Genomic DNA, 15,858 nt, shown 5'->3' with positions numbered 1-15,858 from the left:
ACCTCCAGAAGCTAACCAGCTAACTAGCTACAAGCTATTTAGTCATTGTTAACTTTTTTTCAACCTGGATAACACTCGCCAATCCAGCTTCCCTGCCCCATCCACCGCTGCCCCCTGGACACTGATCTCTTGGCTACATAGCTGATGCACTTTGGACTGTCCATTAATCACGGTACTCCATTCTGCTTGTTTATGTTTTATCTGTCGGCCCCGTTGCCTAGTCAACGCCATTTTACCTGCTGTTGTTGTGCTAGCTGATTAGCTGTTGTCTCACCTACTGTTTTAGCTAACTTTCCCAATTCAACACCTGTGATTACTGTATGCCTCGCTGTATGTCTCTCTCAAATGTCAATATGCCTTGTATACTGTTGCTCAGGTTAGTTATCATTGTTCTAGTTCACAATGGAGCCCCTAGTTCTACTCTTCAAACCCTGATAACTCCTTTGTCCCACCTCCCACACATGAGGTGACCTCACCCATTACAACCAGCATGTCCAGAGATACAACCTCTCTCATCACCACCCAGTGCCTGGGCTTACCTCGGCTGTACCCGCACCCCACCATACCCCTGTCTGCGCATTATGCCCTGAATATATTCTACCATGCCCAGAAACCTGCTCCTCTTATTCTCTGTCCCCAACGCTCTAGGCGACCAGTTTTGATAGCCTTTAGCCGCACCCTCATACTACTCCTTCTCTGTTCCGCGGGTGATGTGGAGGTAAACCCAGGCCCTGCATGTCCCCAGGCACCCTCATTTGTTGACTTCTGTGATCGAAAAAGCCTTGGTTTCACGCATGTCAACATCAGAAGCCTCCTCCCTAAGTTTGTTTTACTCACTGCTCTAGCACACTCTGCAAACCCTGATGTCCTTGCTGTGTCTGAATCCTGGCTCAGGAAGGCCACCAAAAATTCAGAGATTTCCATACCCAACTATAACATCTTCCGTCAAGATAGAACTGCCAAAGGGGGAGGAGTTGCAGTCTACTGCAGAGAGCCTGCAAAGTAATGTCATACTTTCCAGGTCCATACCCAAACAGTTCGCACTACTAATTTTGAAAATTACTCTCTCCAGAAATAAGTCTCTCACTGTTGCTGCCTGCTACCGACCCCCCTCAGCTCCCAGCTGTGCCCCGGACACCATTTGTGAATTGATCGCCCCCCATCTAGCCTCAGAGTTTGTTCTGTTAGGTGACCTAAACTGGGATATGCTTAAGACCCCGCCAGTCCTACAATCTAAGCTAGATGCCCTCAATCTCACACAAATCATCAAGAAACCCACCAGGTACAACCCTAACTCTGTAAACAAGGGCACCCTCATAGACGTCATCCTGACCAACTGGCCCTCCAAATACACCTCCGCTGTCTTCAACCAGGATCTCAGCGATCATTGCTTCATTGCCTGTATCCGCTACGGAGCCGCAGTCAAACGACCACCCCTCATCACTGTCAAACGCTCCCTAAAACACTTCTGTGAGCAGGCCTTTCTAATCGACCTGGCCCAGGTATCCTGGAAGGACATTGCCCTCATCCCGTCAGTTGAGGATGCCTGGTCATTCTTTAAAAGTAACTTCCTCACCATTTTAGATAAGCATGCTCCGTTCAAAAAATGCAGAACTAAGAACAGATACAGTCCTTGGTTCACCCCAGACCTGACTGCCCTCGACCAGCACAAAAACATCCTGTGGCGGACTGCAATAGCATCGAATAGTCCCTGTGATATGCAACTGTTCAGGGAAGTCCGGAACCAATACACGCAGTCAGTCAGGAAAGCTAAGGCCAGCTTTTTCAGGCAGAAGTTTGCATCCTGTAGCTCTAACTCCAAAAAGTTCTGGGACACTGTGAAGTCCATGGAGAACAAGAGCACCTCCTCCCAGCTGCCCACTGCACTGAGGCTAGGTAACACGGTCACCACCGATAAATCCATGATTATCGAAAACTTCAATAAGCATTTCTCAACGGCTGGCCATGCCTTCCGCCTGGCTACTCCAACCTCGGCCAACAGCTCCGCCCCCGGCAGCTCCTCGCCCAAGCCTCTCCAGGTTCTCCTTTACCCAAATCCAGATAGCAGATGTTCTGAAAGAGCTGCAAAACCTGGACCCGTACAAATCAGCTGGGCTTGACAATCTGGACCCCCTATTTCAAATCAAATCAAATCAAATTTTATTTCTTATTCTTAGAGAAATTTTATTTCTCTTTTATTTTATTTATCTGAAACTATCCGCCGCCATTGTCGCAACCCCTATTACCAGCCTGTTCAACCTCTCTTTCATATCGTCTGAGATCCCCAAGGATTGGAAAGCTGCAGCAGTCATCCCCCTCTTCAAAGGGGGAGACACCCTGGACCCAAACTGTTAGACCTATATCCATCCTGCCCTGCCTATCTAAGGTCTTCGAAAGCCAAGTCAACAAACAGGTCACTGACCATCTCGAATCCCACCGTACCTTCTCCGCTGTGCAATCTGGTTTCCGAGCCGGTCACGGGTGCACCTCAGCCACACGCAAGGTACTAAACGATATCATAACCATCGATAAAAGACAGTACTGTGCAGCCGTCTTCATTGACCTTGCCAAGGCTTTCGACTCTGTCAATCACCATATTCTTATCGGCAGACTCAGTAGCCTCGGTTTTTCGGATGACTGCCTTGCCTGGTTCACCAATTACTTTGCAGACAGAGTTCAGTGTGTCAAATCGGAGGGCATGCTGTCCGGTCCTCTGGCAGTCTATGGGGGTGCCACAGGGTTCAATTCTCGGGCCGACTCTTTTCTCTGTATATATCAATGATGTTGCTCTTGCTGCGGGCGATTCCCTGATCCACCTCTATGCAGACGACACCATTCTATATACTTTCGGCCCGTCATTGGACACTGTGCTATCTAACCTCCAAACAAGCTTCAATGCCATACAACACTCCTTCCGTGGCCTCCAACTGCTCTTAAACGCTAGTAAAACCAAATGCATGCTTTTCAACCGATCGCTGCCTGCACCCGCATGCCCGACTAGCATCACCACCCTGGATGGTTCCGACCTTGAATATGTGGACATCTATAAGTACCTAGGTGTCTGGCTAGACTGCAAACTCTCCTTCCAGACTCATATCAAACATCTCCAATCGAAAATCAAATCAAGAGTCGGCTTTCTATTCCACAACAAAACCTCCTTCACTCACGCCGCCAAGCTTACCCTAGTAAAACTGACTATCCTACCGATCCTCGACTTCGGCGATGTCATCTACAAAATGGCTTCCAACACTCTACTCAGCAAACTGGATGCAGTCTATCACAGTGTCATCCGTTTTGTCACTAAAGCATCTTATACCACCCACCACTGCGACTTGTATGCTCTAGTCGGCTGGCCCTCGTTACATATTCGTCGCCAGACCCACTGGCTCCAGGTCATCTACAAGTCCATGCTAGGTAAAGCTCCGCCTTATCTCAGTTCACTGGTCACGATGGCAACACCCATCCGTAGCACGCGCTCCAGCAGATGTATCTCACTGATCATCCCTAAAGCCAACACCTCATTTGGCCGCCTTTCATTCCAGTACTCTGCTACCTGTGACTGGAACGAATTGCAAAAATCGCTGAAGTTGTAGACTTTTATCTCCCTCACCAACTTCAAACATCAGCTATCTGAGCAGCTAACCGATCGCTGCAGCTGTACATAGTCTATTGGTAAATAGCCCACCCATTTTCACCTACCTCATCCCCATACTGTTTTTATTTATTTACTTTTCTGCTCTTTTGCACACCAATATCTCTACCTGTACATGACCATCTGATCATTTATCACTCCAGTGTTAATCTGCAAAATTGTAATTATTCGCCTACCTCCTCATGCCTTTTGCACACATTGTATATAGACTCCCCCCTTTGTTTTCTACTGTGTTATTGACTTGTTAATTGTTTATTCCATGTGTAACTCTGTGTTGTCTGCTCACACTGCTATGCTTTATCTTGGCCAGGTCGCAGTTGCAAATGAGAACTTGTTCTCAACTAGCCTACCTGGTTAAATAAAGGTGAATAAAATAAATAAATAAAACATATTAAACATGTTGTGTTGTGGATATGTGGTGGTATTGAACATGTTGTGTTGTGGATATGTGGTGGTATTGAACATGTGGTGGTATTGAACATGTTGTGGATATGTGGTGGTATTGAGGATGTTGTGGATATGTGGTGGTATTGAACATGTGGATATGTGGAGGTATTGAACATGTGGATATGTGGTGGTATTGAACATGTTGTGTTGTGGATAAGTGGGGGTATTGAAGATGTTGTGGATATGTGGTGATATTGAACATGTGGATATGTGGAGGTATTGAACATGTTGTGGATATGTGGTGGTATTGAACATGTTGTGGATATGTGGTGGTATTGAACATGTGGATATGTGGTGATATTGAACATGTGGATATGTGGAGGTATTGAACATGTTGTAGATATGTGGAGGTATTGAACATGTTGTGGATATGTGGTGGTATTGAACATGTTGTGGATATGTGGTGGTATTGAACATGTTGTGTTGTGGATAAGTGGGGGTATTGAAGATGTTGTGGATATGTGGTGGTATTGAGTATGTTGTGTTGTGGTTATGTGGTGATATTGAACATGTTATGGATATGTGGAGGTATTGAACATGTAGTGGATATGTGGGGGTATTGAACATGTTATGGATATGTGGAGGTATTGAACATGTAGTGGATATGTGGGGGTATTGAACATGTTGTGGTATTGAACATGTTGTAGATATGTGGGGGTATTGAACATGTTGTGGTTATGTGGGGGTATTGAACATGTTGTGTATATGTGGGGGTGTAGGGATGTTATATGATGTACCGTTTTATCTTTAGCTCATTCAGTACAAACAGTTCACTGTTTTATCTGTTGTTTTATAGCTAATGGGGATCCCTAATAAACCCCAGGAAGAGTAGCTAATGGGGATCCCTAATAAACCCCAGGAAGAGTAGCTAATGAGGATCCCTAATAAACCCCAGGAAGAGAAGCTAATGGGGATCCCTAATAAACCCCAGGAAGAGAAGCTAATGGGGATCCCTAATAAACCCCAGGAAGAGTAGCTAATGGGGATCCCTAATAAACCCCAGGAAGAGAAGCTAATGGGGATCCCTAATAAACCCCAGGAAGAGTAGCTAATGGGGATCCCTAATAAACCCCAGGAAGAGAAGCTAATGTGGATCCCTAATAAACCCCAGGAAGAGAAGCTAATGTGGATCCCTAATAAACCCCAGGAAGAGTAGCTAATGGGGATCCTAATAAACCCCAGGAAGAGAAGCTAATGTGGATCCTAATAAACCCCAGGAAGAGTAGCTAATGGGGATCCTAATAAACCCCAGGAAGAGAAGCTAATGTGGATCCTAATAAACCCCAGGAAGAGAAGCTGATGGGGATCCTAATAAACCCCAGGAAGAGTAGCTAATGGGGATCCCTAATAAACCCCAGGAAGAGAAGCTGATGGGGATCCCTAATAAACCCCAGGAAGAGTAGCTAATGGGGATCCTAATAAACCCCAGGAAGAGAAGCTAATGTGGATCCTAATAAACCCCAGGAAGAGTAGCTAATGGGGATCCTAATAAACCCCAGGAAGAGAAGCTAATGGGGATCCCTAATAAACCCCAGGAAGAGAAGCTAATGGGGATCCCTAATAAACCCCAGGAAGAGTAGCTAATGGGGATCCCTAATAAACCCCAGGAAGAGTAGCTAATGGGGATGCGCCTGGCACATACATATACAGTTGGGCAAAAAAGTATTTAGTCAGCCACCAATTGTGCAAGTTCTCCCACTTAAAAAGATGAGACGCCTGTAATATTCATCATAGGTACACTTCAACTATGACAGACAAAATGAGAAAGAAAAATCCAGAAAATCACATTGTAGGATTTTTTATGAATTTATTTGCAAATTATGGTGGAAAATAAGTAGTTAGTCAACAAAAGTTTATCTCAATACTTTGTTATATATCCTTTGTTGGCAATGACAGAGGTCAAACGTTTTCTGTAAGTCTTCACAAGGTTTTCACACACTGTTGCTGGTATTTTGGCTCATTCCTCCATGCAGGTCTCCTCTAGAGCAGTGATGTTTTGGGGCTGTTGCTGGGCAATACGGACTTTCAACTCCCTCCAAAGATTTTCTATGGGGTTGAGATCTGGAGACTGGCTAGGCCACTCCAGGACCTTGAAATGCTTCTTACGAAGCCACTCCTTCGTTGCCCGGGCAGTGTGTTTGGGATCATTGTCATGCTGAAAGACCCAGCCACGTTTCATCTTCAATGCCCTTGCTGATGGAAGGAGGTTTTCACTCAAAATCTCACGATACATGGCCCCATTCATTCTTTCCTTTACACGGATCAGTCGTCCTGGTCCCTTTGCAGAAAAACAGCCCCAAAGCATGATGTTTCCACCCCCATGCGTCACAGTAGGTATGGTGTTCTTTGGATACAACTCAGCATTCTTTGTCCTCCAAACACGACGAGTTGAGTTTTTACCAAAAAGTTATATTTTGGTTTCATCTGACCATATGACATTCTCCCAATCTTCTTCTGGGTCATCCAAATTCTCTCTAGCAAACTTCAGACAGGCCTGGACATGTACTGGTTTAAGCAGTGGGACACGTCTGGCACTGAAGGATTTGAGTCCCTGGCGGCGTAGTGTGTTACTGATGGTAGGCTTTGTTACTTTGGTCCCAGCTCTCTGCAGGTCATTCACTAGGTCCCCCCGTGTGGTTCTGGGATTTTTGCTCACCGTTCTTATGATCATTTTGACCCCACGGGGTGAGATCTTGCGTGGGGCCCCAGATCGAGGGAGATTATCAGTGGTCTTGTATGTCTTCCATTACCTATGATAAATTACAGGCCTCTCTCATATTTTTAAGTGGGAGAACTTGCACAATTGGTGGCTGACTAAATACTTTTTTACCCCACTGTATACTCAAAGGCAAATAAATCGTCGTCTTGCCCATTCACCCTCTGAATAGCACATATACACAATCAATGTTCTTAATGGTTTGTCTACTCAGTGTATATACACATTACTTTTGAGCAGAGTCCTATGGGACCTGGTAATAAACAGTCCTACTGGACCTGGTAATAAACAGTCCTACTGGAACTGGTAATAAACAGTCCTACTGGACCTGGTAATAAACAGTCCTACTGGACCTGGTAATAAACAGTCCTACTGGACCTGGTAATAAACAGTCCTACTGGACCTGGTAATAAACAGTCCTACTGGACCTGGTAATAAACAGTCCTATGGGACCTGGTAATAAACAGTCCTATGGGACCTGGTAATAAACAGTCCTACTGGACCTGGTAATAAACAGTCCTACTGGACCTGGTAATAAACAGTCCTACGGGACCTGGTAATAAACAGTCCTACTGGACCTGGTAATAAACAGTCCTACTGGACCTGGTAATAAACAGTCCTACTGGACCTGGTAATAAACAGTCCTACTGGACCTGGTAATAAACAGTCCTACTGGACCTGGTAATAAACAGTCCTACTGGACCTGGTAATAAACAGTCCTACGGGACCTGGTAATAAACAGTCCTACTGGACCTGGTAATAAACAGTCCTACTGGACCTGGTAATAAACAGTCCTACTGGACCTGGTAATAAACAGTCCTACGGGACCTGGTAATAAATAGTCCTACGGGACCTGGTAATAAACAGTCCTACTGGACCTGGTAATAAACAGTCCTACGGGACCTGGTAATAAATAGTCCTACTGGACCTGGTAATAAACAGTCCTACTGGACCTGGTAATAAACAGTCCTACTGGACCTGGTAATAAACAGTCCTACAGGACCTGGTAATAAACAGTCCTACTGGACCTGGTAATAAACAGTCCTATGGGACCTGGTAATAAACAGTCCTACTGGACCTGGTAATAAACAGTCCTACTGGACCTGGTAATAAACAGTCCTACTGGACCTGGTAATAAACAGTCCTATGGGACCTGGTAATAAACAGTCCTACTAGACCTGGTAATAAACAGTCCTACTAGACCTGGTAATAAACAGTCCTACTGGACCTGGTAATAAACAGTCCTACTGGACCTGGTAATAAACAGTCCTACTGGACCTGGTAATAAACAGTCCTACTGGACCTGGTAATAAACAATCCTACTGGACCTGGTAATAAACAGTCCTATGGGACCTGGTAATAAACAGTCCTACTGGACCTGGTAATAAACAGTCCTACTGGACCTGGTAATAAACAGTCCTACTGGACCTGGTAATAAACAGTCCTACTGGACCTGGTAATAAACAGTCCTACTGGACCTGGTAATAAACAGTCCTATGGGACCTGGTAATAAACAGTCCTACGGGACCTGGTAATAAACAGTCCTATGGGACCTAGTAATAAACAGTCCTACTGGACCTGGTAATAAACAGTCCTACTGGACCTGGTAATAAACAGTCCTACTGGACCTGGTAATAAACAGTCCTACTGGACCTGGTAATAAACAGTCCTACTGGACCTGGTAATAAACAGTCCTACTGGACCTGGTAATAAACAGTCCTACTGGACCTGGTAATAAACAGTCCTATGGGACCTGGTAATAAACAGTCCTATGGGACCTGGTAATAAACAGTCCTATGGGACCTGGTAATAAACAGTCCTACGGGACCTGGTAATAAACAGTCCTATGGGACCTAGTAATAAGTAGTGATCTTTATGAGAGCAAGTCGTACCAGTCGGGCTGCTCCTCCCTGGCCTTGTTGACGTCTTTAGGGCCCAGAAGGTTCCTCCAGTGGTCCACAGCTCCCGTCCTGGCCAGGGCCAGAGCCAACACAGGACCACTGTAACAGAAATACAGTCAACAGAGCCAACACAGGACCACTGTAACAGAAATACAGTCAATAGGAATAACATAATAGAGACGAGTTAGACTAGGGGGAATAGTAGACTAGGGGGAATAATAGACTAGGGGAATAATAGACCAGGGGAATACTAGACTAGAGGGAATAATAGACTGGATAATATTAGACTAGGGGGAATAATAGACTAGGGGAATACTAGACTAGGGGGAATAATAGACTAGGGGAATAATAGACTAGAGAATACTAGACTAGAGAATACTAGACTAGAGGGGAATAATAGACTAGAGAATAATAGACTAGAGGGGAATAATAGACTAGAGAATAATAGACTAGAGGGGAATACTAGACTAGAGAATACTAGACTAGAGGGAATACTAGACTAGAGAATACTAGACTAGAGGGGAATAATAGACTAGATAATACTAGACTAGATAATATTAGACTAGGGGAATAATAGACTAGATAATATTAGACTAGGGGGAATAATAGACTAGGGGGAATAATAGACTAGAGAATACTAGACTAGAGGGGAATAATAGACTAGAGAATACTAGACTAGATAATATTAGACTAGGGGAATAATAGACTAGATAATATTAGACTAGGGGAATAATAGACTAGAGAATACTAGACTAGAGAATACTAGACTAGAGGGGAATAATAGACTAGAGAATACTAGACTAGAGAATACTAGACTAGAGGGAATAATAGACTAGATAATACTAGACTAGATAATAATAGACTAGGGGGAATAATAGACTAGATAATATTAGACTAGGGGAATAATAGACTAGAGAATACTAGACTAGAGAATACTAGACTAGAGGGGAATAATAGACTAGAGAATACTAGACTAGAGAATAATAGACTAGAGAATACTAGACTAGGGGGAATAATAGACTAGAGAATAATAGACTAGAGAATAATAGACTAGAGAATACTAGACTAGAGAATAATAGACTAGGGGGAATAATAGACTAGAGGGAATAATAGACTAGAGAATAATAGACTAGAGAATAATAGACTAGAGAATAATAGACTAGAGAATAATAGACTAGAGAATAATAGACTAGATAATAATAGACTAGGGGGAATAATAGACTAGAGAATAATAGACTAGGGGGAATAATAGACTAGAGAATACTAGACTAGAGAATAATAGACTAGAGAATAATAGACTAGGGGGAATAATAGACTAGAGAATAATAGACTAGATAATATTAGACTAGGGGGAATAATAGACTAGAGAATAATAGACTAGAGAATAATAGACTAGGGGGAATAATAGACTAGAGAATAATAGACTAGGGGGAATAATAGACTAGGGGGAATACTAGACTAGAGAATAATAGACCAGGGGAATAATAGACTAGAGAATAATAGACTAGAGAATAATAGACTAGGGGGAATAATAGACTAGAGAATAATAGACTAGAGAATATTAGACTAGAGAATACTAGACTAGAGAATACTAGACTAGAGAATACTAGACTAGAGAATACTAGACTAGAGAATAATAGACTAGAGGGGAATAATAGACTAGAGAATACTAGACTAGAGAATACTAGACTAGGGGGAATAATAGACTAGGGAGGAATAATAGACTAGAGAATACTAGACTAGGGGGAATAATAGACTAGGGGAATAATAGACTAGAGAATACTAGACTAGAGAATACTAGACTAGAGGGGAATAATAGACTAGAGAATACTAGACTAGAGAATAATAGACTAGAGGGGAATAATAGACTAGAGAATAATAGACTAGAGGGGAATACTAGACTAGAGAATACTAGACTAGAGGGGAATACTAGACTAGAGAATACTAGACTAGAGGGGAATTATAGACTAGAGAATACTAGACTAGAGGGGAATAATAGACTAGATAATACTAGACTAGATAATATTAGACTAGGGGAATAATAGACTAGATAATATTAGACTAGGGGAATAATAGACTAGGGGGAATAATAGACTAGAGAATACTAGACTAGAGGGGAATAATAGACTAGAGAATACTAGACTAGATAATATTAGACTAGGGGAATAATAGACTAGATAATATTAGACTAGGGGAATAATAGACTAGAGAATACTAGACTAGAGAATACTAGACTAGAGGGGAATAATAGACTAGAGAATACTAGACTAGAGAATACTAGACTAGAGGGGAATAATAGACTAGATAATACTAGACTAGATAATAATAGACTAGGGGGAATAATAGACTAGATAATATTAGACTAGGGGAATAATAGACTAGAGAATACTAGACTAGAGAATACTAGACTAGAGGGGAATAATAGACTAGAGAATACTAGACTAGAGAATACTAGACTAGAGGGGAATAATAGACTAGACTAGACTAGAGAATACTAGACTAGATAATATTAGACTAGGGGAATAATAGACTAGATAATATTAGACTAGAGGGGAATAATAGACTAGAGAATACTAGACTAGAGAATACTAGACTAGAGGGGAATAATAGACGAGAGAATACTAGACTAGAGGGGAATAATAGACTAGGGGGAATAATAGACTAGAGAATACTAGACTAGGGGGAATAATAGACTAGGGGAATAATAGACTAGAGAATAATAGACTAGGGGGAATAATAGACTAGATAATAATAGACTAGGGGGAATAATAGACTAGAGAATACTAGACTAGGGGGAATAATAGACTAGATAATAATAGACTAGAGAATACTAGACTAGAGAATACTAGACTAGGGGGAATAATAGACTAGATAATAATAGACTAGGGGAATAATAGACTAGAGAATACTAGACTAGGGGGAATAATAGACTAGATAATAATAGACTAGGGGAATAATAGACTAGAGAATACTAGACTAGGGGGAATAATAGACTAGATAATAATAGACTAGAGAATACTAGACTAGATAATAATAGACTAGGGGAATAATAGACTAGGGGAATAATAGACTAGAGAATAATAGACTAGAGGGGAATAATAGACTAGGGGAATAATAGACTAGAGAATAATAGACTAGAGGGGAATAATAGACTAGGGGGAATAATAGACTAGGGGAATAATAGACTAGAGAATAATAGACTAGAGGGAATACTAGACTAGGGGGAATAATAGACTAGGGGAATAATAGACTAGAGAATAATAGACTAGAGGGAATAATAGACTAGGGGAATAATAGACTAGAGAATAATAGACTAGATAATATTAGACTAGGGGAATAATAGACTAGAGAATATTAGACTAGAGAATAATAGACTAGGGGGAATAATAGACTAGAGAATAATAGACTAGAGAATAATAGACTAGGGGGAATAATAGACTAGAGAATAATAGACTAGGGGGAATAATAGACTAGAGAATAATAGACTAGAGAATAATAGACTAGGGGGAATAATAGACTAGGGGAATAATAGACTAGAGAATAATAGACTAGGGGGAATAATAGACTAGGGGGAATAATAGACTAGAGAATAATAGACTAGAGAATAATAGACTAGAGAATAATAGACTAGATAATATTAGACTAGGGGGAATAATAGACTAGAGAATAATAGACTAGGGGGAATAATAGACTAGGGGGAATAATAGAATAGAGAATAATAGACTAGATAATATTAGACTAGGGGGAATAATAGACTAGAGAATAATAGACTAGGGGGAATAATAGACTAGGGGGAATAATAGACTAGAGAATAATAGACTAGATAATATTAGACTAGGGGGAATAATAGACTAGAGAATAATAGACTAGGGGGAATAATAGACTAGATAATATTAGACTAGGGGGAATAATAGACTAGGGGGAATAATAGACTAGAGAATACTAGACTAGAGAATAATAGACTAGGGGGAATAATAGACTAGAGAATAATAGACTAGGGGGAATAATAGACGAGAGAATACTAGACTAGAGGGGAATAATAGACTAGATAATATTAGACCAGGGGGGAATAATAGACTAGGGGGAATAATAGACTAGAGGGGAATAATAAACTAGATAATACTAGACTAGAGAATAATAGACATGGGGGGAATAATAGACTAGAGAATACTAGACTAGAGAATACTAGACTAGAGAATAATAGACATGGGGGGAATAATAGACTAGAGAATACTAGACTAGAGAATAATAGACTAGGGGGGAATAATAGACTAGAGAATACTAGACTAGAGAATAATAGACTAGGGGGATAATAGACTAGGGGAATAATAGACTAGAGAATACTAGACTAGAGGGGAATAATAGACTAGGGGAATAATAGACTAGATAATATTAGACTAGGGGGATAATAGACTAGGGGGAATACTAGACTAGATAATATTAGACTAGGGGGAATAATAGACTAGAGAATACTAGACTAGATAATATTAGACTAGGGGGAATAATAGACTAGGGGGAATAATAGACTAGGGGAATAATAGACTAGAGAATAATAGACTAGAGGGGAATAATAGACTAGAGAATATTAGACTAGAGAATATTAGACTAGAGAATAATAGACTAGAGAATATTAGACTAGGGGGAATAATAGACTAGAGAATACTAGACTAGATAATATTAGACTAGGGGGAATAATAGACTAGAGAATAATAGACTAGAGGGAATAATAGACTAGAGAATACTAGACTAGATAATATTAGACTAGGGGGAATAATAGACTAGAGAATACTAGACTAGATAATATTAGACTAGGGGGAATAATAGACTAGAGAATACTAGACTAGATAATATTAGACTAGGGGAATAATAGACTAGAGAATAATAGACTAGGGGAATAATAGACTAGGGGGAATACTAGACTAGAGAATAATAGACTAGATAATAATAGACTAGGGGGAATAATAGACTAGAGAATACTAGACTAGATAATATTAGACTAGGGGGAATAATAGACTAGAGAATAATAGACTAGAGAATAATAGACTAGGGGGAATAATAGACTAGAGAATAATAGACTAGGGGGAATAATAGACTAGGGGGAATACTAGACTAGAGAATAATAGACCAGGGGGAATAATAGACTAGAGAATAATAGACTAGAGAATAATAGACTAGGGGGAATAATAGACTAGAGAATAATAGACTAGAGAATATTAGACTAGAGAATACTAGACTAGAGAATACTAGACTAGAGAATACTATACTAGAGAATACTAGACTAGAGAATAATAGACTAGAGGGAATAATAGACTAGAGAATACTAGACTAGAGAATACTAGACGAGGGGGAATAATAGACTAGGGAGGAATAATAGACTAGAGAATACTAGACTAGGGGGAATAATAGACTAGGGGAATAATAGACTAGAGAATACTAGACTAGAGAATACTAGACTAGGGGAATAATAGACTAGAGAATAATAGACTAGAGGGGAATAATAGACTAGAGAATAATAGACTAGAGGGGAATACTAGACTAGAGAATACTAGACTAGAGGGGAATACTAGACTAGAGAATACTAGACTAGAGGGGAATAATAGACTAGAGAATACTAGACTAGAGGGAATAATAGACTAGATAATACTAGACTAGATAATATTAGACTAGGGGGAATAATAGACTAGAGAATACTAGACTAGATAATATTAGACTAGGGGGAATAATAGACTAGAGAATACTAGACTAGAGAATAATAGACTAGAGGGGAATAATAGACTAGGGGAATAATAGACTAGAGAATAATAGACTAGAGAATAATAGACTAGAGAATAATAGACTAGAGGGGAATAGAGAATAGACTAGAGAATAATAGACTAGGGGAGAATAATAGACTAGAGAATAATAGACTAGAGAATAATAGACTAGGGGGAATAATAGACTAGAGAATAATAGACTAGAGAATAATAGACTAGGGAATAATAGACTAGAGAATACTAGACTAGAGAATACTAGACTAGGGGGAATAATAGACTAGAGAATAATAGACTAGAGAATAATAGACTAGGGAATAATAGACTAGAGAATAATAGACTAGGGGGAATAATAGACTAGAGAATACTAGACTAGAGAATAATAGACTAGGGGGAATAATAGACTAGAGAATAATAGACTAGGGAATAATAGACTAGAGAATAATAGACTAGAGAATACTAGACTAGAGAATACTAGACTAGAGAATAATAGACTAGGGGGAATAATAGACTAGAGAATAATAGACTAGAGGGAATAATAGACTAGAGAATAATAGACTAGAGAATAATAGACTAGAGAATAATAGACTAGGGGGAATAATAGACTAGAGAATACTAGACTAGGGAATAATAGACTAGAGAATAATAGACTAGGGGGAATAATAGACTAGAGAATACTAGACTACGGAATAATAGACTAGAGAATAATAGACTAGAGAATACTAGACTAGAGAATAATAGACTAGAGAATACTAGACTAGGGGGAATAATAGACTAGAGAATAATAGACTAGAGAATAATAGACTAGAGAATACTAGACTAGAGAATAATAGACTAGGGGGAATAATAGACTAGAGGGAATAATAGACTAGAGAATAATAGACTAGAGAATAATAGACTAGAGAATAATAGACTAGAGAATAATAGACTAGAGAATAATAGACTAGAGAATAATAGACTAGATAATAATAGACTAGGGGGAATAATAGACTAGAGAATAATAGACTAGGGGGAATAATAGACTAGAGAATACTAGACTAGAGAATAATAGACTAGAGAATAATAGACTAGGGGGAATAATAGACTAGAGAATAATAGACTAGGGGGAATAATAGACTAGGGGGAATACTAGACTAGAGAATAATAGACCAGGGGAATAATAGACTAGAGAATAATAGACTAGAGAATAATAGACTAGGGGGAATAATAGACTAGAGAATAATAGACTAGAGGGGAATAATAGACTAGAGAATACTAGACTAGAGAATACTAGACTAGAGAATACTAGACTAGAGAATACTAGACTAGAGAATAATAGACTAGAGGGGAATAATAGACTAGAGAATACTAGACTAGAGAATACTAGACGAGGGGGAATAATAGACTAGGGAG

General features: G+C 40.2%; 1 protein-coding gene across 2 annotated transcripts in view; it reads right to left on the bottom strand.

The window, feature by feature from the left end:
• The window catches only part of nme9 (NME/NM23 family member 9), a 37,629-nt gene that overhangs the window by 6,882 nt on the left and 14,889 nt on the right, over positions 1–15,858 (bottom strand). For both annotated transcript variants that reach the window (XR_006080070.1, XM_042306890.1), the window contains exon 11: positions 8,708–8,815. Coding sequence is in view for 1 of the 2 variants with exons in the window: in XM_042306890.1 (XP_042162824.1) it covers positions 8,708–8,815 (108 nt within the window). In the remaining variant the exon portion in view is untranslated. The remainder of the gene's footprint in view (positions 1–8,707; positions 8,816–15,858) is intronic.

Source organism: Oncorhynchus tshawytscha, linkage group LG26 (assembly GCF_018296145.1).
Source record: "Oncorhynchus tshawytscha isolate Ot180627B linkage group LG26, Otsh_v2.0, whole genome shotgun sequence".
Classification (NCBI taxonomy): Eukaryota; Metazoa; Chordata; class Actinopteri; order Salmoniformes; family Salmonidae; genus Oncorhynchus; species Oncorhynchus tshawytscha.
Note: the sequence above shows the minus strand (reverse complement) of the source record. Positions and strands in the feature narration are given on the sequence as shown.